Here is a 26,038-nt window from a genome sequence, read left to right as displayed (position 1 = left end):
TTTGTTTTTTTTTTTTTTTTATGTTTGTCAAAGAGTCTCTTTTTTTTTAATACAGGTGAAAAGCATTTGTCCGTTGGAGTGAAAAGGCGCTCTTGTTTTGGTTCGTCCCGTCGAGTGAAAAAGCATCTGATCGGCTCAGTCGGAGGCAGGCGAGTCTCTCTTTCTGGGTGAGTGTGCACATGCTCCATAGGGGGGAAATAAAAAGGCCTGAACGGGATGCGATCAGTACGGCAGAGTGTCCAGAAACCGGTCGATGAGCGGCGGCGGCGGCACCAGGTCCTCCAGCTTTAGGTAGAAGATCCGCTGAAGGCCCTGGGTCCTCTGGGAACGCAGCTCGGCCCGTAGACCCAGAATACGGCTCAGGGGAGGCGCCGCTTTGGACGTGGAGGACGACGGGCCGCAGCCCAGGTGGTCTCTGAGGCAACAAATGACTTTATTCTGCAGCTCCTCCACTCGCTTCGAGTCCTTCAGACCTGGGACTTGCTCTGTGGAGAGACGAGAAGGCAGACGTTAGAATTATTCATGGAGTCCATTGAAAAATCAATCACTTTCTTCCACTTGACCTTCTCAGAGTCAGCTGATTCTTTACATGCAATAGGGTTCAGATATGTAGTGAAGTCATGCAAAATCTCACCCTCATGCTATGGATATTTTCAGGCCTTTAAAGTACATAGGAGTGGGTTAAAACTGTTCCCATCATTTCTGAACCTCATCACTTCATCAGTACAACACACTGACACATGAATTTTTCAGAGCTTAAAAACAGATTTATGCTCTGTTAAAATCAGCTTTACAGCCACTCCAGGTGGCACAGTCTGAAGGCTAAATCTCATTTTTGTGCAGTTTAACTTTTTGCCTTTTAGCATCAATATTATTGGATGAATCATAACTTGAATAGCAAAACTGCACCAGTTACCAGTCAGTGATGCCGATTAGTAGAAACAAGCATTGGTAGCCTGGATATGCCTTCTGTTTTCTGATAATTCCGCAAAGAAAAGGGTTTGCCGGACAAGATATAGCAAATGAAAAGTCTAATTTTACCTACATTTGGTACTAGCACCATCTTAAAGCCATGTTTCTTTCTGTGCCAAACTAATTTTCTAATATTTTGACACTTGCAAAATGTAAAATTTGAGGTTCTGTTTACTGAAGAGATTAAAACTACGATACTGCTAAATGAGTGAGGACTACACATGTATACAAGAGGCTCAAAGGTGTGGTTTTCAAGTTAAACTTCCACCTTAAGCTCTGCAACAAGACTAACTGGTGCCATGAAGTCATTGTGGGAGGACAATCTGTCAACAGTCGACACCCAAGAAGCATCATGACAAATTATATGTTAATATATGAAAAAATATCACTACAGACTCTGAAGCAGACCTACAATTCTAGAAAAAAAATCGTGCAAAAATGAGATTCTGCCTTTAGATTGACACCTGGAGTGGACGCACAACTGTTGGGTTGTAGTTTTAAAAGAACTTAAATGTGTTTTTCTGTTATACTGATAAAGCTATGAGGCTTAGAAAGGATATAAAACAATGAAAGAGTGCCCCAACTATGCACCTTAAAGGTCTGTAACTCAAAAAATATTCACAGAATGAAGTTAAAATTTTGCATGTTTTCATTAAACACACTCAAGTTATTGAATTAAACAAAATAAATACAAAAAAGGGAGGAAATGTATTTAGATTTGTGTGATTTTACGTGGAACGACCTCAGAGCTCATCCAGCTGAAGCAGCATTAGCTACATCTTCTTTTATATTGAATTCCACCTCATTAGCCTGTATGGCTCATGTTCTTAACAGGCCTTAACCTGCCTCATTCACTGCAGATCAATACTCAGTCTAACCTAATAAGCCCCCTGCACACTGTGTACAAACACACACACACAAATGTATATCTCTATATATACACATGAGAATATATATGTACATATTTTGAAACCTCTGCAGACACACACGGCTGCAATTTCAAATGCTGACAGGAAAAAAGTGCTCAACAATTAGCTGATTATTTTGGCCCCGTGAGCCGCCAAATGAAATTAGGAAGAGACGCACACATATGCACACACACACACAGACACACACACACAGAGACTGCTGCTGCCCATAGCAACTCCAGTGGCACTCGTAGCGGCTTAATGTGACACTAACTCATTCTGCAGAGAACAGCGTGTCCAGAGCCGCACACACACTCATATATTTATATATCTATACACAAGTCTGTGCTGCAGGGAGGCTGCCACTAAGACCAGTCTCACTTTGAGGTATCCATTATCTGGAGCTTATTTATTGTTTGTTTATGTGACTCCTTTGTTTGCTGATGCACAGTCACTCCAGCCCTCCTTTCACGGCGGCTTTTCAGACTCACACACTCTTCCCCCCCTCTACCCCCGGTCTTTCTTCCCCCGCTCTCTCCCCTTCTTTCTCTGTTTGCTCCCCGGGCAGAGATCGATGGCTGCCTTTTCTGTTTGGGCCACTCCGAGGCGGTCGATGGCCCGGCGGCTCTCGGCGGCTCCGGGACCGCCGCTATGCGCCTGTGTACTTCGCCGAGGTGACGGAGCGCCGCTGAGAGCGCCACGGACGCCATTCCAGAGCCGCAATTCCACGGCTGGTTCTGGTCGATCAGGCACAGAGTTAAGTGCTCCCCCAGAGAGCAAGGACAGGGTCGGAGGGCTCGGGCAGAAAAAAAAAAAGAGCTGGAGGATGCGATTGTGGAGTAGGGGAGGCAGGGTAAAACCAGGAGGATTTTTACCACATTAACGTACAGATTCTGAGGCCCTAATTGCAGGATATCCTCTGTCACCTCTGGGTTTCTAATGCGCAGCTAAACACGTGTGTTTGCGGGGAAAAGCTGCCACTCTCCTCGGCGCTGATTAGAGCGGCAGGTGTGCGGCAGGTGCAGCAGGTGCTTCTGGGTATCGGGTTCTTGTTTTGAGCGGAGATGGGCGAGAACAACGCGTGCACATGTGCGCGTCTCTGAGCGCATGTGTGACGTTAGTGGAAGTGTCCACCTGATCGCTGTCACATTGAATCACCCACAGGGGAAGCTGTGGGGAAAAAGGAAAGAAGAGAGGGAGGGAGGGAGGTGTGTGCATGTTTGGATCTGCAACTGAATGAGCCCCAAATCCTGATAGGAAGGCAGGTTACCTTTTAAAATATGACAAACTTCTATACACCTGGAATTAGATTTGAACTTTGATGTCATTTACTGAGGACATTTGCCTTCTTTATTGATAGAACTTGATAGATATTTACTATAAATATGACTAACAAGGGGTGAAAAAGGAAAAACAAAAAAAATATGAGTGAAGATATGCCAAAAGTCACTGAATGGATGGAAATAATGCAGAAAATACACATTTCGGAACAATACTACCCAAAAATGTGAAAGGTATTGGCAAAAATGGAAATGTTATTTGAATATCAGGTGATCACAGCTGTTAACGTCGTTAAGCTGGGTTAGAGCTACACTGTAAAAAAAACAAGAAAAAAGTTGTTTTTGTGGTAAACACAAAAGTACATCAGTTTGACCAGTAACAAACTGCATTTTTTTTATATGTAATAAATACAGAAATTGCAGTATTTGTTACAAATATTGCAGCATGTTTCCATTATCAGCCCAACAACATGCACATTTAGCTGGGAAAAATGGTGTTCTTTTCGAGAATTAAACGCAAAAAAAACAGTATTGTTATTCATATTACGGCATTCTTCCATTAAAATCTGTGCAGGAGTAGGGAAATGTAGTTTTCAAGATAATTTTTTTTTTCATAGCCACACTCCCAGGCGGTTTGTACGTACAAGCAGCTTGTATGACTGAAGGCGTTTGTGTGCAGCAGTGACTGGAAGACGTGGTTGTTTCTGTTTACAGATTACATTTTGTTTTCCCCATGCTGGTAGTTTTGAAATCTGCCGTTACCTGTGAGAAGCACGAGGGCGGCCAGGCAGGCGAAGGCGGAGGCATCCAGGTTTAGGCTCTGGAGGTGGGTGGAAAAGTCCCGGATGGAGTCGAGCCACTCCCCGAACCCACGAAGGCACTGGAACCTGTGCAGCACCAAACCGTTACAGAAGACGAGTTTATCCTCCGACAGCATCGACCTGAGAAAACAGTAAGACAAAAAAAAAAAAAAAGAGGAGATCTCCAATGAAACGTTGCATTTTTTCCTCATGTATTGTAAATATAGCTTGAGATAGCGGTGCAAGGAAACAATTACAATAAAAAACAATGAGAAATCCTGGCAGCGCGCACATCAAACGCTGGCATGCAGCTGATTAAGGTTGTGTTTTCCAAATTATAGGATTTTAAAACATTCCTGCGTTTCCTTGCGGTTTGGCGGGGTGAAGGGTTAGGGCAGAGGGCTGTGTGCAGGCGCAGATAGGTAATGGCTTTAATGTGCCCGGGCTGTGGTGTGCAGTGGAAACACGAAGCTTTAATGAGGAAATGAAAAGGCCTCTCAGATGTATTTAACCATCACTTACTCACGACACACAACGTCAAGCGGAGATGGAGCTAGCTGGTCTTTATTAGAGGCTAAAGGAGGAGAGTTTGTGCAGCGTTTTGCTCAGAAAAAGTTTCAACTAAGAAAGATGGATGATGCAGGAAAGAAAAGGGGAAAAGAAGGGGGTGGAAGCCTCAAATTACACCCTGCACAAACATTGGCTTAGCAGTTACGGGGATAAGATGCAATGCCATTTGTGTCTAATTATCCTTAGTAGAGTTTAAAGGAGGCGCTCCACCCACTCTCAGCCCAACACATGCACAAAGATGCTTGCACACAATCAAACACACATTAAAAACATCTTTTCTCTTTTATGCACACAAGTGAAAACGATTAACACGAAGCTAACAGGACCAGAATGTACCAACGCAAGAGCAGAGGGCAGACAGTAAACAGAAGTGATGCACAGAACAGGAAGTACATCATCGGCTGCTACTGAGGAAAAACTGAGCGTTTGTTTTCTAATCGGGAATCTTTAACAACAATCCTGCTTTAATGACTTCTTGTGACGCATCTTTAATACAACATTTCCCACTATTGATTAAAGCTGTACGAACCCAGACTAAGACAGAGCCACAACAACAAAATTATCTGCCAACTATTTTAATATTTAAGTCATTTTTCACTTTTTTTAAAAGATGACAAATGCCTAAATTCTCTGATTCACGCCTCCTTAATGTCAATATTTTCAAGTTTCTTTCCTCCTCCATGACAGTAAACTGATCATCTTTGAGTTGTGGATGAAAAAAATGATACATTTTCACCATTTTCCATCATTTTATGGCCCAAACGACTAAAGGCGAAAACAATCGACAATGAAAATAATTCTTAGTTGCAGCCCTGTTTGACAGAATCATGCTTTATTATTTTGAATGTAAAGCAGTAGCTGTGCTTAACAGAATTGTGCCATTAATTCCTATTAAATTTAGCACAGGTAGAGTGTATTTTGGGATTTTTGAGTGTGAAGAATCCTTGATGCGTTACTGATGGACAGACAGGTCGATGCTGCAAATATGAAGAGATTAAACCTGCTAGAAACAAATGAGAGGAAACGTGTGTAAAAAGTAAAAATTACAAGCTACAACACCACAAATGCCTCATTATTTCCACAGGATTGCAATAATAAGTGAATATGCCTTTACTGCACGGAAAAAAGAAAGAACGAACTATTTTTATTATTATTACATAGTGTTATTTCACAATACTATCTGACCTGCGGCTGATAGTAGCACATGAGCAAAACTGCACAGACGGGTGCAGCCATGCAGACACACACATTTATTTGTTTTACAACTTCCATCAAATCCACCATGAACAAGAATGGATTTCTGGGTTTTCTAAAAAGTTTTGTTTGTGTGTAAAGCATCCTTGTGAATCCACATATCATTGCAATATGGCCGAGTATAACATACAAATCGCAGAGTCTTTTTGGACAAAACATGTCACAACATGCCATTTTAAACTAGAACAGCACTCAGAGAGTGCAGACCTCCGCCAAGGATAGAGAGGAAAACAGGAAACCCATGCAGTAAAGGATCATGAGCTGGAATCAAACCTGCGTCTCTGACACAGTTCTGTTTACGAATCACCTTCTTAACCAGTTGAGCTATCAGGACACCTTGCTCCAATTTGTTGGACGACATACTAACCTATGATTTTTTTGTCATATTTTGGACCACATAATAAAACATACTAAAAAATTCAAAGTGATCCAGAATCCAGGATCCTTTCCAGATTGCCACCAAAATTAAATCAGCTCTTCCTCTTACCATAGTCTCCATCCCCTCAAAATTTCATGTGAATCTGCCCAGGCGTTTTTGAGTTATCTTGCTGACAGACAGACAGACAGACGCCGGGTGTCACGAAGCATGAAGATATTCCAGCTGAGAAATCTTATTTTCCAGATGCAAGGGAACGTACTTGTCGGGTGCAGGGTTGTTTCAGTGGAAAAGAAATGCAAAAATTTGCACTACAATTTGACTTTTATGACAATATCTGTTAAAATATTGTCAAAATATGGCGTTTTATTCCTGCATATCTATCATTCTTGATGGAACTGACGCATTCCATTGATTGACTTGCATGCAAATGCTACAAAGTCAAAGTAGAAACTAAACTCTGGCATAAAAAACATGAAGCTAAAACACCACAAGCATTGTCATGATTGAAAAAAAAAAGTCAATTTGTCTCTCTGATACACTGAGCTCAGAGCTGCACCATTCATCGCTTCAGCATTGACACCGCGTGGAAAACTAACTCAAACACTTCACACTACAACTCTTTTGCTGTTTTGTATAAATTCCCACTTTCCATGACTAATCTACAAGACAAGTTTGTCTGATAGAACATCATTTACTGCCATTAAAGGCTTTCCAGATTACGTTTAAAGTTTGTCCACAAAACACAGAGTTTGTTGACATGCAGGCTCCACATGTGCACAGCAAAAAGAGAGAAAAGGAACTAAAATAAATCAGCGCATGTAAATATTTCAGCTTAGGAAATTAAAACAGCCCCTCTATTATCTTGCAGTACGGCAACAATTTGTTCTAGCATTTAAATCAGCAGCACCAAACCCTCTACAGATAGATCTGAAAGTGAAAAACACTATTTTACCACATGAGAACAGCTTTCTGCAGCTTTTTAAAAATCTTTTCTATATTTGCTGCAGATGCACTCCCCTACAAAACCATTAATCACTGCAGAATGATTAATTATTTCCAAAAGCAAACACTAATGAAAATTCCTGCATTTTCTCCACACATATTGCAGAAAAACTGCACATGCAACGCCAGTGGTTCCACCTTCCTGCAGCCCTGACTGACCTGCTTTGAAACCTCATTACTATTATTATTACATAACAATATTTGCAAATACTGTTTGACCCATGTGTGATAGTAGCACATGAGCGAAACTGCACACAGATACACACACAGCTGGATGTCTGCCACACATTCCTCTCACCCCTGACGACACTGTCACCACGGCAATCAACCAATAACCACAGAAACTGTTTGGTAACGGGGAGCTCGCAGCAATGCCGGCCCGGGAGAGCGGTGGAGCAAATTTACTCTGCCGAGTGCTCACAAGCACGCAGATGTGCGTTTGGAGGGGGGGGGATTGTGAGGCTTTTAGGTTCAGGACGGGGTCAACGCAAGGTCGCGTGGACCGCTCCATCCGGCGTTCTCATGAGGAGATAAAACAGTACTTGTGTGCGTTTTCCTCTCTGTGCCGTGGGAAGACGAGCAGCGAGTCCACCCTTTGCAGAGCAGCGTGAGTCAGAGCCTGATCCCCAACCTCCTGCTGGGCCTGTGATGCCACCACCCAGAATCTACCCACCCTGCACCTGGAGCCAGGAGGAGGACCGAGCCGGGACTCTGCATCATCACTGTGTGTGAGTAAGCGACTGTGTTGGTCTTCTGCCCTGGACGACAAGCGCAGACAAAAGGATGAGCTCGTAGCCCTCCCCCATAAATTTAACCAGCCGCATGCCTCACAGGGGCAGACCAGTAACCAGGGGTAATAGTGAGAGCGGAGCCGGGCTGGGGCAGCCACAACGGCACCACGGGTACCCACGTGCTCACACGCAGACACGCAACACTGGAAGCAAATGAAGGCAATTTCTCTCTTTTTATTCCAGTCAGCTGAACTGAATATGCATCTGCTTCCATAACGGGGCCTTTTCAGCTCCTCAGCTGACCGGCCCCTTTAGATGGAATCGATCCCGTCGATTCACAATGTTAGCACAGTTTCAGAGCACACTGAGCTTTCTGTGCGTCAGATATCAGTTCGAGCCGAGCGGAACTCTGTGGGCGTAGCTGCTGTCATAGCTACAGACTCCATTCATGATTTGGTTCATATGGCGATTACTCAGCTCCACTCCTCCCACTCTGGAGATACACCAACACAGCAGCAGCGCAGCTCTGCCAGCACACTTACAGCACACTGCGTCTAACGGTAAAAGGATACTTCAAGGCCTGTTGTTCTTAACACGACGTCCGATGCCAAAACAGAGTTGCGAACAAAGTCGTGGGTGTGTGCCGAGAATCAAAACATTTCAGAGGTGGAGGAAAGTTAAATTAAAAGTGTTAAAAGTTCTCAGCGGGCTCTGACTTCTAACCTACGAGCTGGTGTGACTCACTGGCTGCAGATTGGAGCTGTAAGCAGACATTTGCTTTGAAAATCCACCAGCCTCCTAAAAGCAAGATCTGCAGAAGGCTTGCATTGTGCAGGGCAGCAGTTCTGCTAGTTTGCATGCAAAATAAGCCACTGTTTTTCTGCAGGGGCACCGTTGCTGCATCCTTCACGTAGCTCCACCCATCATGACTGCATTTCTTTGAACCAATCACGAACAAACCAGAGTGCAAATGTACCTGTGAGCCAGTCGCAGGACAAACAGCTCCAAAAAGGCCGAGTCTATGAGCAGGTTCTGGTCGTCCCGCTGCAGTTCGGAGAAGCCGGGCAGCCGGTCGGCCCAGCACCTCGTGGTCTCCATGGAGATGGTGAGCAGCCGGTAGAAGAGCTGGATGTGCTCTGCGTCTGAGGAGGAGGACGGAGGGTCGGCGGCGCTGAACTGTGGGGCGCAGAGAGAGCAGAGAGGTCACCGGAAGAGCTCCTGAACTGGTCACATCTGTAAACATGAGTGAGCGTTTAACCGCACCTGGCTGTAGTCGAGGTCTCGGGGTGTGCAGTGGGAATAAGCCCTGAGCAGAGCAGACAGCAGGCTGAGCGGCGGGGACGGAGGAGACGCCTCCGTCTGCAGGGGGCTCTTTGGTTTGGAGGGCAGACGACCTCGACGCCCCTTCAGACTGTCAGTACGAACAACTGTGGAGCAGAATGGAGAAGAGGATTGATGCACAGCTTTTCCCAAATTAAAGCGGCTGCAGCCAGCAGATGGCAGTGGAGCTGTTCTGGAGGCTGCAGATGTGTGTGCAGCACTGAAATATGTGTGTGTGAGAAGCAAGTGATAAACCTCAGAGAAAGGAGGGCAGCTGATTGTACACATCAGCAAAAACATCTCTGCGGTGCAGAAGAAAGTGATGACACAAAAGCTTTGGCAGGTCAACTTTAAAATAAACCAGGATGTAGGAGTTTAAACAGGTTGATTTGGTGATTCTTTGTGAGTGATGCTGCACATTTTGAGCACCAAACGCTTAATTTCCTGCATTTGCCTAACTTTTAGGCACCAATTTGCGCCCATCTTGTTGCATCTGTGACAGCAGGGACACGTGATGCTGAACCCTGAGTAAAAGTTGTGTCCATAAAGTGGGGGTTGTGTGACCATTGTGATGTTTCCTACCTTCCTTGACCATCCCGACGCTCAGACACTTCTGAAAGCGGCAGTACTGGCAGCGGTTGCGTCTCCGTTTATCCACAGGACAGTTCTTACTGGCCAGACACACGTACTTGGCGTTTTTCTGCACTGTGCGCTGCGGAGACAAGAAACACACACATTCCCACAATCAGCCTCCAAACACAATCAACACCTAATATTTGATTTGTTTAATTCAATTTCTGTGTTTCCCCCCCCCCTCTCTCTCTTTTCCTTTCCCCATCGAAGAATGAAAGCAGAAGCTCGCAGGTCAGATTTTAATTATGCGCTGAAAGGCGGCGGTGACATCAGTATAATTAGATAAAATTAATTTTCCAACAAGCCTCGCCTGCAGGAGGGACAATTTTATTAGCGCCGGAGCTGACAATGGGGGGGATCGAGCGTGCCGAGGCGGGTCCCGAGAGACGGGGAGGTGGGGGGTGGGTGAGGACGGAGGGGAGGGAGGGACAGTGGCGGCCGCGAGAGCTGCGTGATCAGATTGTTTGTGAAGCTCGCGGGTCAGCTCTTGGCACCTCGGGGGCCCCTCGCGCATCGATGGGCCCCGCGGGACCTGTTTTCTCCTCGGCTGATTCGCGCGATTATTACTGACCTTATTAAAACGAAATCAGAAACGGGCCACGTGGGGCCGCGGCCGCCTCACCGCGTGGAGGAAGAACAATAATAACTGAGACGGTAGTAAATGACGGTCCTGGATGGAGCTGTGCGCAAAAAGTCACAATGAGGTGGAATAAGCGGTGATTCCACGGGTTTATTCATATATTTACAGCGCACAGACTAATATTATCACTTCCTGTGCTTTTCTTTTTTGTGCAAGAGTAGGTTTTATGTGCACATTTGGGGGCCTGTGCGCCCCTCGGGACATTTTGGGCCTCAAACGCTTAATTTCCTGCACTCTGGTTAACTTTTACGCACCAATTTGCCTCCATATTGTTGCTTCAACGAGTAGCTGTTTTCCAAAATAAAAGCCCTCTGCTTCTTTCATGTTTTTAATTGGTGGGAGATCAACAGTTCTGCTTTTACTCCAGTACATTTCAGCTTTATACGCTATTACCTTTTTGTGTTTTACTCCACTACATTCCAGCTTTTTATTCCATTACATTTTAGTCTTTTACTCAATTACATTTCAGTAGTTACTCCACCACATTTTAGTGTCACTTCATTACTTTTCTTGGTTTTAGTCCACTACATTTCAGTGTTGTACTCTATTATATTTCAGTATTCTACTCCATTACTTCTCAGTGCTTTACTCTATTACATATCAGCTTTATACTCGACTACTTTTCATTGTTTTACTCCAATACATGGATCTGGCTGCTGCAAACTGAGATTTTATGCACAAAGCATGATTACCACCGATTTGTGTCTCCTTTTGCTTCATTTTATAGTGAAACGTCCCGATTCATGTGTATGAAAACACCTAATAATGGCAAACTAAATTAACTTTACAGTGTTCTTTCGCTTCTTTCATGTTTTTGCTCTAAACATTGAGGCGAAAATCTGCATGTGTGGGCATGACAGCAGTGCACAGATGCAACAAAAGGCCCCAGACGGATCATATTTTGGGTGTGTTTTGTAGGAAGTGACTGATTATGAAACTAGTTGATTACTGGATTCACTACTCAGCATCTTCCAAATAATTGGTGTTGTCATTTTTGCAATAGAATGAAGATTTATTGAATTTTTTTCATTAAGTCTGTTAATAAATTGGTAAATCAAATTAAAAAATGCACTACTTTCGCTTTTAAGAAGGTGCTTCTTTCTTTCTGTTGTCTCTCGAGCAAAGTCCCGCCCACAACCCCGTCTGATTAGTTACACATCAAAAGTAACAGCCAATCAGCAGTGACAGATAAATACTGAAAATTTCTCTAGACAAATGAGAAACAAACAAAAACATTTCAACAAAGTTTTGTGTTGCAGTTTGTGCTATTCTAAATTTTGACTCCGTAAATGTATATTGGCTCGAAATATCCGTTTAGCTGACAGCTAATCATCACCATCAGCCCTGTACAAAACCACATCAGTTGAGCTTTGGTGTTTTGTCCACATGTGACTTGTGGTAACAGAGCATCAGACACTTAAATTTCTGCATTCTGCTTAATTTTACCCACCAATTTGTTCCATTTTTGCACAAGTTTAAGGTGTTCATATAAAGTTTGGATTGACGCTTGCAAGACTGGATTTGAGGCCTCCGTGCTGTCAATCTTTCCAGACACAAGGATTTAATTTCTCAGGCCAAGCCTCTGCCTGAGGTGCACAACTCACAAAGAAAAATACATCTACATTATAATTGCTGTCATTTGCAAAACTGTCAAGCCTGTAGTCCAGCCAGAGCCAACTGTAAATTACCCAAATGGACCACACGGAAAGTGACTTCCCCCCTCTTTTCTTTTTTTTTATTTCTTTAACATCTCTAAAACACATCAAAACAAATAAATCCAATTAGCAACCCCTCGCGCCACACATGCCCGTGCCCCCGGGAGACCAATAACACACCAATTATTCCATATGCTGCGGCGCGAGCGGCGGAACTGACGCGTAATGGGCGCCAGTGCCGGATGAGAGTGGTTGCCATGGACACGGCGGATGGCTGCAAACGTCTCTCATCCCCCCCTTCAGTGGCCGGTGACCCGAGAGAGCGAGGGAAGTTAGTTGCGGTCATTAATGTGGTTTCAGCAGGAGGCCGGACGAGGGAAGCTGCAGACGTTTAGTCACACCTTCACAAGTTTGGAGATGTTTACACGAGTTTCATTGTAGAAGGTGTGAGGAAAACAGCAAAATTAAATGGAAGTCCTGGTCTGGTTTTGTACTGTTTGAGGTTGTTGTTGAAGGAGAAGGAGGAAGACCTCAGTGACCTTTCACTTTAATATGAGAATGCTGGTTCCAAGGAAAGTTAGAGTTTGCAATGATCAGTTAAGATTTTGATAAATTGTCTTGACTGTCTCCTGCTGTCGTGTGTGTGTGTGTGTGTGTGTGTGTGTGTGTGTGTGTGTGTGTGTGTGTGTGTGTGTGTGTGTGTGTGTGTGTGTGTGTGTGTGTGTGTGTGTGTGTGTGTGTGTGTGTGTGTGTGTGTGTGTGTGTGTGTGTGTGTGTGTGTGTGTGTGTGTTGCTGCTCTCGTGACTCTGCTTTCTAATAAGCAGCGTGGAGCTTGACTGGCATCTAAGCAGCAGAGACACTAAGAGCTTCTATTGTGCGTCTAACTAGCCTCTGACATCAGAGTCGTGCAGGTGAATGCACACAAAAATACACACAAATCGAATCATCTCAGCACAATTATAAAACCTGAGGATCCTTATTGTTGCTGCCTCATTATTCAGAGCAGCCTGTAAGTATGTGATTTTAAATTGTGCTCATTTTTGTGCTAAATATCTGAAAAAATTCTAACTTTTGCATGTGGATACAGTAACTTCATTCAGCAGATGCACACCAACAGACGTTGTCATGCTGTGGGTGCAGTGGCGGCTGGATGGAGGCATGCAGAGGCAGATTCTTGACATGTAACATGTGCTAATAGCCTCGGCTTAAATTAAAAGCCTTTAGGGACTTTGCCCCCCTTCTCCTTCCTCTGCCTCTCCTCACCCGAAATCCCATCCCGCCTCCTGCTTCAGACCTCAGTGTCGCTACAAAAAAAAATGTGTAGGCATTTCTGGTTTTCTTCACAACTCTGATTCATTCAAAGCGCTGAGGCGAACACACACCCAGGTGCATGCATGTTTTTGGGTGTATATATGATCAACTTACACGCCTCTAATGTGCATTTAAGTGATTCAGACATGTGTAAGTTACCATTCAGCTTGTTTTTCAACACCAGACTGACACCTCCCAGCCTTCCCATGACTAACATGTTGCTGTGGAGGCAGTGGAAATGAAAACGGAGCCGATTCTGCTTGCTGAAAGCACAACTAAACTAGCTGACCGGCTTTTGTGCATAAAAACAGGTGACTTTAATGTTCTTTTTTTGTTTTCTAACATAATGTATTATACTAACAGCTGAGAGAGTTTTTCATTTTAAAAATTCACCAGCAAATTAATGGAAAGCGGTGAATGGAAAGCACTATTCAGCCAAAAAATAACAAAGGCAGGATTTAGTTTAAGAGCTAAAATTAATTCACTGCGAAAATGTGCTTCAAATTGCACTAATGAAATAACAATAATTTACAGCAAGGCCCCTAGTAGGGTTTAATGTGTAATGAGTATTCACGGATAATTAAATATAATCAGGAAAATATTTTTAGGGGGACAATAAAACCATCAGGATAATGGAAGGTGCCGTGCGTGAGAATATGTGAGAAAGTGCAGGTTTTCGAGCTTCTGCTGCATCCTGGACTGAACGAGCTGTACATTTTGTATGTTTTTCTACATGTGTGCGGTTGTGTGCGTGCACGCCCGGCTGCATCTGCACGTGTGCGTGGAGGAAACATAGCGAGGTCTGACAGGCTTTGTGGCTGCCGAGCGCTGCAGCGAGCAGACAGCCTGCAGCCTGCTGCCACCAGACGCTGCTCTCATTAATTACTAAATAAAAACAAATTGTGAAACTAATTGAAAAGAAGGATAATTCATTTCCATCTACCAGAGGCATTATTCAATTAGCTCTGTGTTTGCACCCTCCTCCTTGCTGTCTCTTAATTTCGCCTCACGCGGCCAATAGAATGCTTAACAAGCGTGCCGGAAAATGGTACAATTTTAAAAAATCTGTGGGGAGAAATGACTCGATTGTCACCCAGTTGTGAGCTTAGCGTCATTTAAGTTGAGGCACCGATTATATAATATCACGCACGTGTCAAAGGTTTGCTACGAGGCCTGTTGCAATTTATGACTTGCATAAGGAAAATGAAAAACCAGTCTGACTAAAAACTGGCTGTTGAAGCCGCACGTGAGATCAAGTGTTAGATGGAAGCATTAGACGGGCCAAATTTCAAAGTGACTCATAGCGGCCCCGGTGTCTTGTCGGTGAATTGTGGTCAATTTCGTGGCCACTGATTCACAACAAGCGCTCTGAGAGGAAACTTTGATTCTGAGGAGGATTCCTTCTCCGCTGCTCTCAGAGAGAATACGAGTGTGTTTTTCTTTTTTTCTCATCCTGCCTTTCTCACGCAACTCAAGCAGCCACGCTGAAGCCTCACATACGCACACTTTGCCCACTTGGTTGCCTGGAGAGACGACCCCTGTGGGTGTGTTGTGCTTTCGCAATGACTCTAAAAGATGATTTAGAGAACAGCGGAGAGACGGGTGTAGAGTGGGAGCGAGGCAAGAAAAACGGCTTCGAAATGAAATACGTCAGTCAGTTTTGCAGCCAGTTCGCAGATACAGGGTTGGTATTTTAAGGTGCAATGTGAGTTATGAATGTGTGAGGTCAAAAACTTTAAGAAGAAGTGTCTGAAAATCCTCTCAGCTGAGAGATGCACGAACCAGAAAGACTCAAAAAGCATCTTTGTTGGGTTTTTACCTTGAAGAAGCCCTTGCAGCCCTCACAGGTGCGAACGCCATAGTGCTGGCAGGCGGCGTTGTCTCCGCACACGGCGCAGGTTCCTTCTCCTTGGGGGCCACGTGGCGGCGGCGAGGGCAGGCTGTCTGCTAGTAGAGGGCCGCAGGGGCCCAGGGCCAGGGATCGGAAGGCGAGGCTGCTGCCCGCGGCCCCGCGGTGCAGCTGGTACATGGGCTGCTCCAGGGGTGGGCCGTGAGGGTGGGACACCGACGACGAGGAGGACGAGCTGGAGGAAGAGGTGCGGACCAGACCGCTTCCCAGACTCTCGTAGCCGCCGACGCTGCCTCCACTGTGGGGCGGCGAATGCTGGTAGAAGTGCGGAAAACGGGGGGACTTGAGGGGCCCCGTCTCCAGGCTGGAGCCCAGGGAGTGAGGGTGCGACGGAGGGGCCAGCGAGTGCTCCTCCCACAGGAAGGAGGTGCCGGGCTGGGGCGGCAGGGATGGGGTGGTGGGGGTGGAGGGGGGCGACTGCTTAAAGTACATGGTGGAGGAGGACATGGTCTCCAGCGGCGGGGCGGTCGGGTAGCTCTCCTCCTCCTTCTTGATGATGGACCGGTGCGTGGGCATCTGGTAGAGGCAGGACGACTTGGGCTCGTAGCTGCCCTCCACGAACACGTTGAAGCTGGGCAGGGAGGTGGTCGCGGCGGCGGCGGAGATCTCGCCCCCGCCCAGGTCCAGCTTGGTGTAGTCGGGGGTCATGAGGTCGGAGCTGTAGCTGTCACCCTGGTAGCTGAAGGACTGGCCGGAGTAGGCTGAGCCGGGAGGGGCGGGCCCGTACTGAGCCTGCACACAGGGCATGTCTGCCGGGAAACACAGCACACACAGCGAGGTTAGAGCAGCAGGACACATTCACACAGAAGCTTCTCACTTACAGAGCATCTTACAGGCAGTCAGTCCATCAAAAAAAAAGTCAAGCAAATGTGGAATAAAGTTCCTACTTGATGCCCTCAGAAGCAGCTGAATTTCTACACACAACAGCACAAGAAAGAAAAACTTCACCTTAACATAAGATGCACCTATTTTATGATGTTATTTTGACACAGAAGAAATCATGTCAAGAAAACGATCCTGGTGTCAAATGTGGGTAAAAATGAAACTTTTCACTTGCTATAACCGACTTCCTATCACACATCCTGATATGAGTCTCGAAAGTTTACCCAAAATGCAAACTTTTTAAGCTTTTCTCTGGTGAATTATCAGAAAACAGAAACGCATCCAGGCTACCAGTGCTTGTTTCTGCTGTTCATGCTGTGATATATGTCACAATACCGATGCTCAAAGTTGGTTACAGAAAAACCACACTGCACAAAAATGACATTTTAGCTCTACATTGTGACACCTGGAGTGGAGGTAAAATTGATTTTGCTGCAGTTTTGAAACTCCCGTGTCTGTCTGCTGTACTGATGAAGTTATGAGGCCCAGAAGCGCTTGAAAAAGAGCGAAATTTCAACCCACTTCTATGTACTTTAAAGGCCGGATAATATTCATCGTATAAAGGTAAAATTTTGCATGTCTTCAAAAGAAATCAGCTGATTCTGAGGGGGTCAGGTGATTGACTTTGATGGAGTGACTGTGTGTGTGTGTTAGTAGCAACAACCATTAGTCAGAGAAGAAAATGTGATGACATATTAGTAAATTAAACAGAGAAGCAGGACTTGGAGGAGGAGGTTGCAAACAGAAGCACTGTGAAGGAAAGTCCCTCCGGTATAAAGAGGCTCATGCACACAAAGGCTTTAAACAGCTCCAACGATTAAACATTAAAAACGTCTGCACAGCTCTATTGGAACAGGCAATTTTTTCAGCTCTGGAGGTGTCGGGGATTGCACAATATTATAAAAATGCACCTTATTTTTTTTTAGTGAACAAATCTTTCCATGTGCACTCAATTTCCTGCACTGGATTTTTAGAATTATTTGCACATACACACACAACCTCACACACTTGCTGAACATCCCACAGTTAGTTGAGAAGCTGCAGAAGCAAGATCCAAAGTTTTTCTGTGTGTGTGTGTGTGCCTGTAGGTGGGTGTTTGCTCTGGTTAGTCAGATGGCAAAGCAGATGAGATAACATTAAATAATAATGGAACCCCATGGTGGTGCTGGATGCTGCACGACGCGCACAAAACGCACGGACACTCCGCTCTAAAGTGCGGCAGATTTGCGTTGATTCAGCAACAGGTCTTCATCACCATATGTTCTTATCACAGCTCTTACGTAATCCACAACACCTGCATGCATGCGTGCGTATGTGTAGCGAGTGTGTGCGCAGTCAGAGTATTTTTTTTCTCTCCCTCTCTTTTTTTTGCAGTGTTTGCTCGGGAACTGTCAACACCGCGCTACTCCCATTGACGCCCAGCATGCGCGTAATCGCCTCCGTCTCTTTTGCGCGTCATGTTTGCGGAGCCAAATACGGGACAAGTCGGTGCTGCCGCTGCTGTCAGAGGACTCACACATGCCCCTAGTTTGTCCTACTTTGCGTTCATGTATCAATAACACTCCCGCAACAGCGTGCAAAATCCCTCTTATTAATGCAAAAACAGCCCGGAACTTGCAGTTTGCGCTCATTTGCGCGTAATAATAATAAACTGCACCAAAAATCAGTCGGAGTGGAAGCAGGCAGAGTGACACATTTATCAAGCCGCTCTGAAACACAATTAATTTATACCTGAGGGGCAGAATGCGTTTTTGGCTGCGAGGGGAGCTGAGAAAAGAAAAAGAAAAACAAGAGGGTGACTCAAAGCCTTAATTATGTAAAAGAAAAAAATAAATCATGTACAATACATAAGGGTATTTTTTCTATTCATTCATTTATTTCTGGAGGCGTCTGGTCTTTTCTTAGAAGTCAAAAGGTCAATTTGCAAGATGGGAAATATCTACTTTAGGGATTTAAACACTTTATTTTGCTGATGGGTTGGTTTGACATAATTGTGTTGCATCAACTTCATATTTTAAGTAATTTTAACTTAAATCTCTACATTAAGTTGATTTAAAGCTAAATTCGAGTTGATGTGACTTAGAAAAATTCACTTTTTTCCCCACCTTGACTTCAGGATTTTAACATGCCCGGACAATTCCACATGATTTGATGTGATAATGTTGCATCAACTTATTATTTTGTGTAATTTTAACTCAAATTCCTGCATTGGGTTGATTTAAAGCTACATTAACACTGATGTAACTTCACAAAAATCTGCTTTAATAACTTTGTTTTTGCACTTTGAGTTCAGGATTTCAACACATCTGGACAATTTCACACATTCTGACATAATTGTGTTGCATGATTCTAATATTATGCATAACTTAAACTCAAATTTCTCAGTTCAAAGCTAAATTCAAGTTGCTATGAATTAGTGACATTCGGTTGATGACTTTTTTGTCCACTTTGAGTTCAGGATTTCAACACATCTGGACAATTTCACACATTGTGACATAACCGTGATGCATGAATTCAATATTATGGTTAATCTGAATTCATATTTCTGTGTTAAGGTGATTTCAAGCTAAATTCAAGTTGCTGTGAATTTGATAGATGACTTTTCTTCACCTTCAGTTCAGGATTTCCACTATTTCTCAGGTAATGTAAGAGGAAAAGCTAATTTCTTTAACTCACTGTTGCTTGTTGGTTTAACACAATTTCATTAGAAGTAACACAAAAATATTGATTTAAACTGTTATTTTCTGTTGCCGTTGAGCCCACACATTATTGTTTTAGAGGGTGATCTCTCAAGAAATAAAAAAAGCTCCAGAATAAATTTAAAAACCACAATTTTCTAGCTGTAAAAATATTTCTCTCCATTATTCACCAATAACTATGTCAGCCACGTCTCACGGGGAATATTAAGTTGCAAGTTTCTTTTTTTTTTTTTCAGATTGAGGATATGACTCAAGCTGCAGGCCTACGTGTGCTTTGCGTCATCGCCTTGTTTTTTTTTCTCCTTCATGTTCTTCTTCTGCAAGTGACCAGCTCTTCAACCCACGTGGAAAAACACACACATATGGGCGTCATGGGGCCTTTTCTGGGCTCGAGACTTTCTCAACTGATCAGGCATCAGAGGAGGAAGAGGGCGAGATACGACTGCGAGGAGAGGAGAGTAGACTGGTGAACTTTATCTGTGGCTCTGTCTGTTGTGTCAGTAGGTCAAGCCACATGTCGTGAGTGTGTCTGAGTGCGCACGTGTGTTCAGGTTGCTGCGTTTTCACCAATATTTTATAAGAATTCGAGCCGAGAGGAGACAAAAGAAGCTGCTTTTCATGCACACACTCTCACATAATCGCCACTAGTGTTGTACAAGATGTCAACATGGACCTGTATGTGCTCCTTGTGCTAATAACATACACCCTCATCCTAAAGAGAACCTGTAAAACCGCTCTGCAAACCCTGCTTTGGTGCATTCGGTACCGAGCCTCTCACACACACACACACACACACACTCACGTAGGCTTGCATCCTCTCTCTTTAAAATGCACCACCAACACACAGATCTTTTATTTTTCAAGCCACCAGAAACAAAAAAAACCCTCTCTCCTCTCCAACACCACCATCAGATTTGCCTTTGTTACACTCACATGCAAGCAGGTGTGTGTTTTTACGTGTGTGTGTGTGTGTGTGTGTGTGTGTGTGTGTGTGTGTGTGTGTGTGTGTGTGTGTGTGTGTGTGTGTGTGTGTGTGTGTGTGTGTGTGTGTGTGTGTGTGTGGGTGTGTGGGTGCAAGCAAGAGGACAGACAACCCAAGCAGAGTCAGACACAGGTGGTGCAGCGTAAAAGTGAGGCGAAAAGGGGGGGAAGACAGTCTCTAACCTCGAGGTGTGCATTTCAACTGGACAAACTGCAGCTGTTCCAATAACTGAGTGCGCTTGTTCATTGTCAGAATGCCATAGATCTAACAAATGAAGACATGAAGGTGCAGACATGAATACATAAAAAAAGAACACATTTTCTTTCTCTTTCTTTTTTGCATCTTTTTTTTTTCCTTTTGGTGAAACAGATTGTCTGATATCTGTGGCCTATCACACATTTTGCACACACAGAAACACAAAAGCACAGAGACACAATTACGCCACCAGTGGGATATTATCTATTTTTAAGTCTGAGTGGTCTCTCCTCTCTTTAATTTAGCCAAAAAAACAGAGATAACAAAGTGGAGATTGGGCGGATGCACAATCAAGTGGCACACATATTTAATCAGGGAAATATACTTTTAAAATACAAACATATATTTATAGCTGTAATTTGCGATTTGAGTCACTACTGAAGACCTCAAGTGAGTCATTGATTAGACCTCAGCTTCTCTCATCTTAAAGACTCAAATGTCAACTCTTGCAAGCCGCAACACCAACACACACACACTGACACACACATACGAGAGCTGATGAGATGCAACGCACAAAAAAAAAAAAAAACAGATCACCAGCATGTTCATAAAACATATTCCTGAACTTGAGCAGACAGAAGAAATAAATTAAAATGCTCCCTATAAGTTAAAATTCGGATTTAACACCAAAATGGACTTTTTACGCATTTTTCCACGTCACTAAAAAAACTCGCCACATAAAAAACAGAGAGAGCTGTCACAAGTCTGCACGAGAAAGAAAGAAAGAAAGAAAGAAAGAAAGAGAAAGTGGTCGGAGAGGTGTCTGTACCTGGTGAAAGAGCTTCGCGCTGAATGGTGCTGGGTGTCCGGGTTTTAGGGGTGGCGTGGCTGCGGCCGGAACAGGGCTCCTGGAGCGGGGAGGACTCGGCGGGCGTCGCTGAGGGAGTGTCCGATCGCCGGGGCTCCGAGCTCGGCTGGGCGCGCTCTTCCGAACCTGTGCCTGGTGTGTAGAGAAGCCAGGGTTAAAGCCACGGAGGAGGCTGGACAGAAAAATACCATCAGGAGTCACAGTAAAGTAAGCGCCTTTTTCTGTATTTTTTTTTCACGTTTTTCCACCGATTGTCTAAACTTCACTTTGAGAATTTTAACTCAGGTTTGGCAGCATTCTTAACATTCCCCCAAAAAATGTGGTTTTAGGAAATTATTGCGCAATTTAAACCAAATACGCAACCAGATCATTCCAGCTCTAAAATAGATTATTATTCGAAAAATCTAGAAATACACAAACTCGGTAAATCAGATGAAAAGAAGCAGAGAGGTGCGTAAAAGCGAGTTAAATCACCAGAATGGCACAAATTAAATTAAATCACACCCACAAGAAGCAAACTAAGCCAAAGATGCACACATTTACATCAACACAGACCGATTTCTGGCGTTAAATGTGTCACTGAGTCCATGCTACAAAGAGAATATTAACAACCACAACTGAGGACTTTTGGCTCATTTCACAACTTACACTTACGTGGGCGACAGGTTTCATTCTAACACTAAGCCCCGTTATTATTATTATTATTATTAGTGTTTAAATTATGCGCTGCAAAATTCTAATTTAACCAGTTTTGGATTTTTTTTTTCCAAATAGTGCACACGTTCTATAAATACAGACCTACAAAAGTGACAACTTTTATGAAAGCTGCCTCCAGCCCATCCCTTCTCCTGCCTCTGATCAGCAGCGTGTTCGCCCGCTCAGGGTTCATCCAGAGGGAGACGAGAATCGAGGAAGATTTTTGGAGACCTGAAACCTAAACCAGCCGGGCTCCTGCGCGCCTCCAACTCCCTCTGACTGCAGCAGGGCGGAGGGATTTCAAGGCCCAGAGCGCCCCCTTTCTGTCGCGCACTCCCTTATATACATGCGCTCCCTCTCTCTCTCTCTCTCATTCTCTTTCTTCGCCAGAGGCGCACACAGACCCTCAGATGATACGGTCCAGCTAAGAGACCACTCAGGCTCTCGGTGCGCGTCTCGGTGCAGCCTGTCGACGAGCCGCAGCCCTCATAACCGCCTCTCGGGGCTGAAGGCACCTGCAGCCCGTCCAGTGCCTTCACCTCCGTGTCAACACAGCAGACTCCTCCTCTGCAACAACCAAACTTTAAGGCCAAATATCTGAGGGGAAATAGTGCGCTCCTTTGATGGCTTTTCATACAAATGTGTCGCCTCCAAATAGCGCAGAAATAAAGTTAGGAAAGACAAACCAGAGTAAACAAACAAGTCAAGCCGTGGAACATTGATTTGATTAGGGTTGATTTGGAACAGTTGAGCCATTCTTCAGTGCTGTGAGGAGCTCAGAAGGAAAAAAAACTTAAAAAGAATGAGCTGGTTACAGTAACAGCCGACATTCTTTGAGGAGCCAAAATAAGCCTAAATTCTTCCGAGCATAACTGTGCGTAAATTACGCACTCAGATAAGAAACTTTGTGGTGGCTAAAAAGTGGGAAAAGAAAAGAAGCTGTTTTTTTTTTCACGCCAACCGGGTTCCCTCCTCTCACTTTCTTCCTCCGGCCGGTGGGGCTCTGGCCCTGCGCGCACCGGTAACCAAGAGAACGACATAAGAGCTGCAAAGCACGCGCCCCGGAGCGCCGGTAGCCCCCGGTAGCCCCCCCTTTAGCACCAATAACCCCGGACAGCGCGAGGCTTCCAGCAAACAGAGACAGAAAAGAGCGGACATAAAGGAGGGAGTGGAGAAATATGTGAGTACAGTAAATCAGCCCCGAGAGGGAGGCTGTCAGAGGAGCCTGCGTGCGTAAAAGTGAATGTGAGGTTTACAAAAAAGAGGTAAAACCAGCAAGTTGGGAAAGTTAGCTCTGCTTAGTGAGCTTCTTATCACACACTGGGATCACTTTAGTGTAGATTTCAGTGTGTTGTCATGAGGAAATGCTGGAGAAATCTCATTTATGGGTGCTTTGAATGGTAACAGAGGCCATGTGCTCAGAGTTAATATGTGAATTAAGACTCCTGGAGAAAAAAGGGGCCTGTTTTGGTGGAGCAGTGACACTAAAACGCACATCATGCTCTTGTGGGGAGCTTTAATTCATCTTTAAGTGAGCTGGTGCTCAGTGGCACGGCTTATGAACACAAACACACCCACCATGACACAAACACACCGCTTTTAAATCACACTTTATGGCCATAACATCTACAAAAAATCCTACTTGAGGTCTCCAAAAAAAATAATACAAAACAGTGAGGAAAAAATGGGATGGAATCAAAGAGCACTAACTCTCCTCTCCAGCTCCTGCCTGAATGTAGGTTAGACTATTCTCCACTCACACCATTTGTGCGTCTGACTCCACTATTCATTGTGTGACTGAGAGGCATCTCATTTCCATGACAACCGCAAAGGATATGATACCTTCCCGGCGCAAATTAAATTCAGCTTCGTTTGGAGACACACACAGAGAGAAAGAGACAGACAGGGAGACGGACAATATGGGCAGCTTCATGCGCATACTGGAGACATATCAACAGGTTAGATGTACAAAGTTGGACAGAACGCACACAGAAGAGCGAAAAAGAGCGGAAATCAGCTCCACGTGTGATTAAAAGCGTGAACACGTACAGCTGAGAGTTCGTGCGTTTTGGCTCAGACACCCCGGGATTCATTCATTCACATTTTACTTACCGGTTTGCTGTAGCGGTTCCGTCTTTACATGTGGTAATAACCTTGCTTGAAGTATCCTATTTCCATCCAGAATAATCACCAAGAGTCGAAGTGAAGACAAGAAAAATGGATTTTCTTTTTCTCTAAACAAAAAACAAAAATACAAAAATACAAAAAACACTCTTCTGGAGATGCGCGCTAAAAAGTTTCTTCCTCTTACTTTTTTGTTCAAAGAGAGAAAAAGAAAACGGAATAATTAAAAAAGAAACTCTAGCTCCACAGTGTGAGGAGTGCGTCCGTCCCGGTGCGCTCTCTGTCACTGGGTGCTTTGCAAAGTGTGGGGCCGTAACGCGGGTTTGTTTATGTGCGTCCGTCTGAGAGGAGAAAGTCAAATAGTGCATTTATGTGGGCTCTGCCTCCACATAGGGCGGCTGGTATGCGCTACGTCAATGTGACGCCATGGGAGAGGTGACGTCACTCCGAGCAGACACACGCTCTCTCTCCGTACAGTTACAGCGCGCTAAAGCGGTGCGCGCCGTGCCAGAGAGCGGCGGTGGAGAGAGGACGAGGCAGAGCGGGAGAGAGAGCCGGTTGGTCCGATGGTTGCAGGGCAGGACGCGAAGGGGGACCCGGCAGGAGGGCGGGCACTTGTGGGGCTGGAACTGGCTCCAGGGAGAAGCTAAAACACTGCAGCAGCTGTTCTAGTCGGTTGTTCTCATCAAGTGGGGTCTAAAATAGACAAAAAGTACCGGAATTAGTCTGTGGATATCAGATAATTAGTCATTTTTACTGTAAAGTACAAAACTGGAGCAACTTAGTTTTTTTAAACTCTTAAGTATGTCATGGCTACCAGTCTAATCTATTAAAAATCCAATTTCACAGAAAACATCTTGGTTGCAGATGTTGTCTTACTATGTTTACTGAAAGCAGAGTTGTTTTTCTTCCTTTTTAACAGAAACTATACTCTGGACTACAGCAGCATAATAAAAGTCCCTGAAATTCAGTTTTGACTTTTTGTGGCCACCTCTGTAAAAGAAAAATCTTGTTTAGAATCCAAATTAGATTTTTTTTTGTCATGTAAAGTCTCAATTATTTATTTTGTTAAAAGTGCAATTCTACAAATAGTGCGTGTCCTGTTGCAATTGGGGGACATTTATCCATTACGTTACATTATACCTACATCTGAAAGTTGCACGGTCTTTATTATATCTATATTTTTGTCTTTATTTTAGTTTTTGTACTTTGTGTTTTCTTACTCAGTCTTACGCTTCAAATTATCTCATCTATAGAGCACATTTCCCAGCAAATATCCCACCAAAGCGGCTTTACAATCAAAAAGTCATTCTAACTCATGTCACAAATGAACCTAATAGGCCAGTTATTAGGGTTAAAACCCAGTAGTGTTATTTATGGTGTGATTCTACCTGAGTATTGTACATTTAAAGGAATAAAAGCATGACAAAATGATATAAAATGCTACTTTACCTGACTACGATACATATTGAAGCTGAGCTCTTACAGCATTATGGAGATTAATGTGGCGAATTTAGAGCTGAATTTTGATCCTACAAAAATATACGTGAAACCCGACAAATCCAAGGATTACCTGGATTCCAAGCAAGCTTTGTTTTATTTATATTACACTGATTTTTATGTTTTGCATTTTTTAGTTCAGATTTATAGTGATGTATGTCATTCCCAGAAAAAATATGTTTTTACCATTATGACTAATAGTAAATATAGAACTTTGAAGGAAAAAGGAACAAAATCTCAGCTCATCCTGTAACAAAAGGAGAATAAAATCAGCTTCACTTCCAGGAAACACCTCCCAAAGAAATAAAGGCAGGCCTCTGCTGCCAAATAAAATGAATCATCTTTAATACATGGGCAGGGCCGGAGCCAAAAGGTGGTCGGGGTGGCCACCATCGAATAAAGTCTGGCCACCTGAACCAGCCTGCTGAGGCTGGTTCATGTCTGAGAGGATATGTGGGACTAATATTTTATCATCCGCCCAAAATGTGGCTCCATGCAGACTGTCCAGTAGCTGCTATTTTCCAGACAGAATTTTATTTTAACATTTCTCATCTGTTTTCTGCTCCTTACCCAGGGTCAGGTCGTGGTTGTAGCAGGTTATAAAGACATCCGTTCACCAGCAATGCTTTCCAGCTTCTCCTGAGGTGTTCCTAGGCCAGATGAGATACATAATCCCTCCAGAGAGCCCTGCATTTACCCCAAAGGAAGGCACTCATGAAGCATGCTG

The 26,038-nt window shown here is 44.2% G+C and overlaps 1 protein-coding gene across 3 annotated transcripts; it reads right to left on the bottom strand.

The window, feature by feature from the left end:
* On the bottom strand, positions 1 to 24,195 carry nr4a3 (nuclear receptor subfamily 4, group A, member 3). Of its 3 annotated transcripts, XM_051957116.1 has the most exons (9): positions 23,800 to 24,195; positions 20,953 to 21,123; positions 20,111 to 20,192; positions 15,276 to 16,114; positions 9,799 to 9,928; positions 9,160 to 9,323; positions 8,873 to 9,072; positions 3,923 to 4,101; positions 1 to 485 (listed from the first exon to the last, which is right to left on the bottom strand). In XM_051957116.1, the coding sequence occupies exons 3-9, from the start codon at positions 20,172 to 20,174 to the stop codon at positions 223 to 225; spliced, it is 1,839 nt and encodes a 612-aa protein (XP_051813076.1). In that variant the 5' UTR covers positions 20,175 to 20,192; positions 20,953 to 21,123; positions 23,800 to 24,195; the 3' UTR covers positions 1 to 222. The 3 variants fall into 3 exon arrangements, with proteins under 3 accessions (XP_051813076.1, XP_022048685.2, XP_022048683.2); XM_022192993.2 differs by lacking the exon at positions 20,111 to 20,192 and having other exon boundaries at positions 23,800 to 24,021; XM_022192991.2 differs by lacking the exons at positions 20,111 to 20,192; positions 23,800 to 24,195 and adding an exon at positions 21,790 to 21,985.
* Positions 24,196 to 26,038: the final 1,843 nt, after the last annotated feature.

The sequence above is a fragment of the Acanthochromis polyacanthus genome, chromosome 12 (assembly GCF_021347895.1).
Source record: "Acanthochromis polyacanthus isolate Apoly-LR-REF ecotype Palm Island chromosome 12, KAUST_Apoly_ChrSc, whole genome shotgun sequence".
NCBI classification, from domain to species: Eukaryota; Metazoa; Chordata; class Actinopteri; family Pomacentridae; genus Acanthochromis; species Acanthochromis polyacanthus.
Note: the sequence above shows the minus strand (reverse complement) of the source record. Positions and strands in the feature narration are given on the sequence as shown.

What these genes read in the sequence shown, in the direction of transcription:
- nr4a3 (XM_022192991.2), bottom strand. Translation starts at nt 21,880, where the DNA reads ATGAACCCTGAGCGGGCGAACACGCTGCTGATCAGAGGCAGGAGAAGG. An exon ending in GCGCGAAGCTCTTTCACCAG is followed by an intron (nt 16,115 to 20,952) that starts GTACAGACACCT and finishes GTTTCCCGGCAG; the next exon opens with ACATGCCCTGTGTGCAGGCT. An exon ending in GCTGCAAGGGCTTCTTCAAG is followed by an intron (nt 9,929 to 15,275) that starts GTAAAAACCCAA and finishes TTGTCTCCGCAG; the next exon opens with CGCACAGTGCAGAAAAACGC.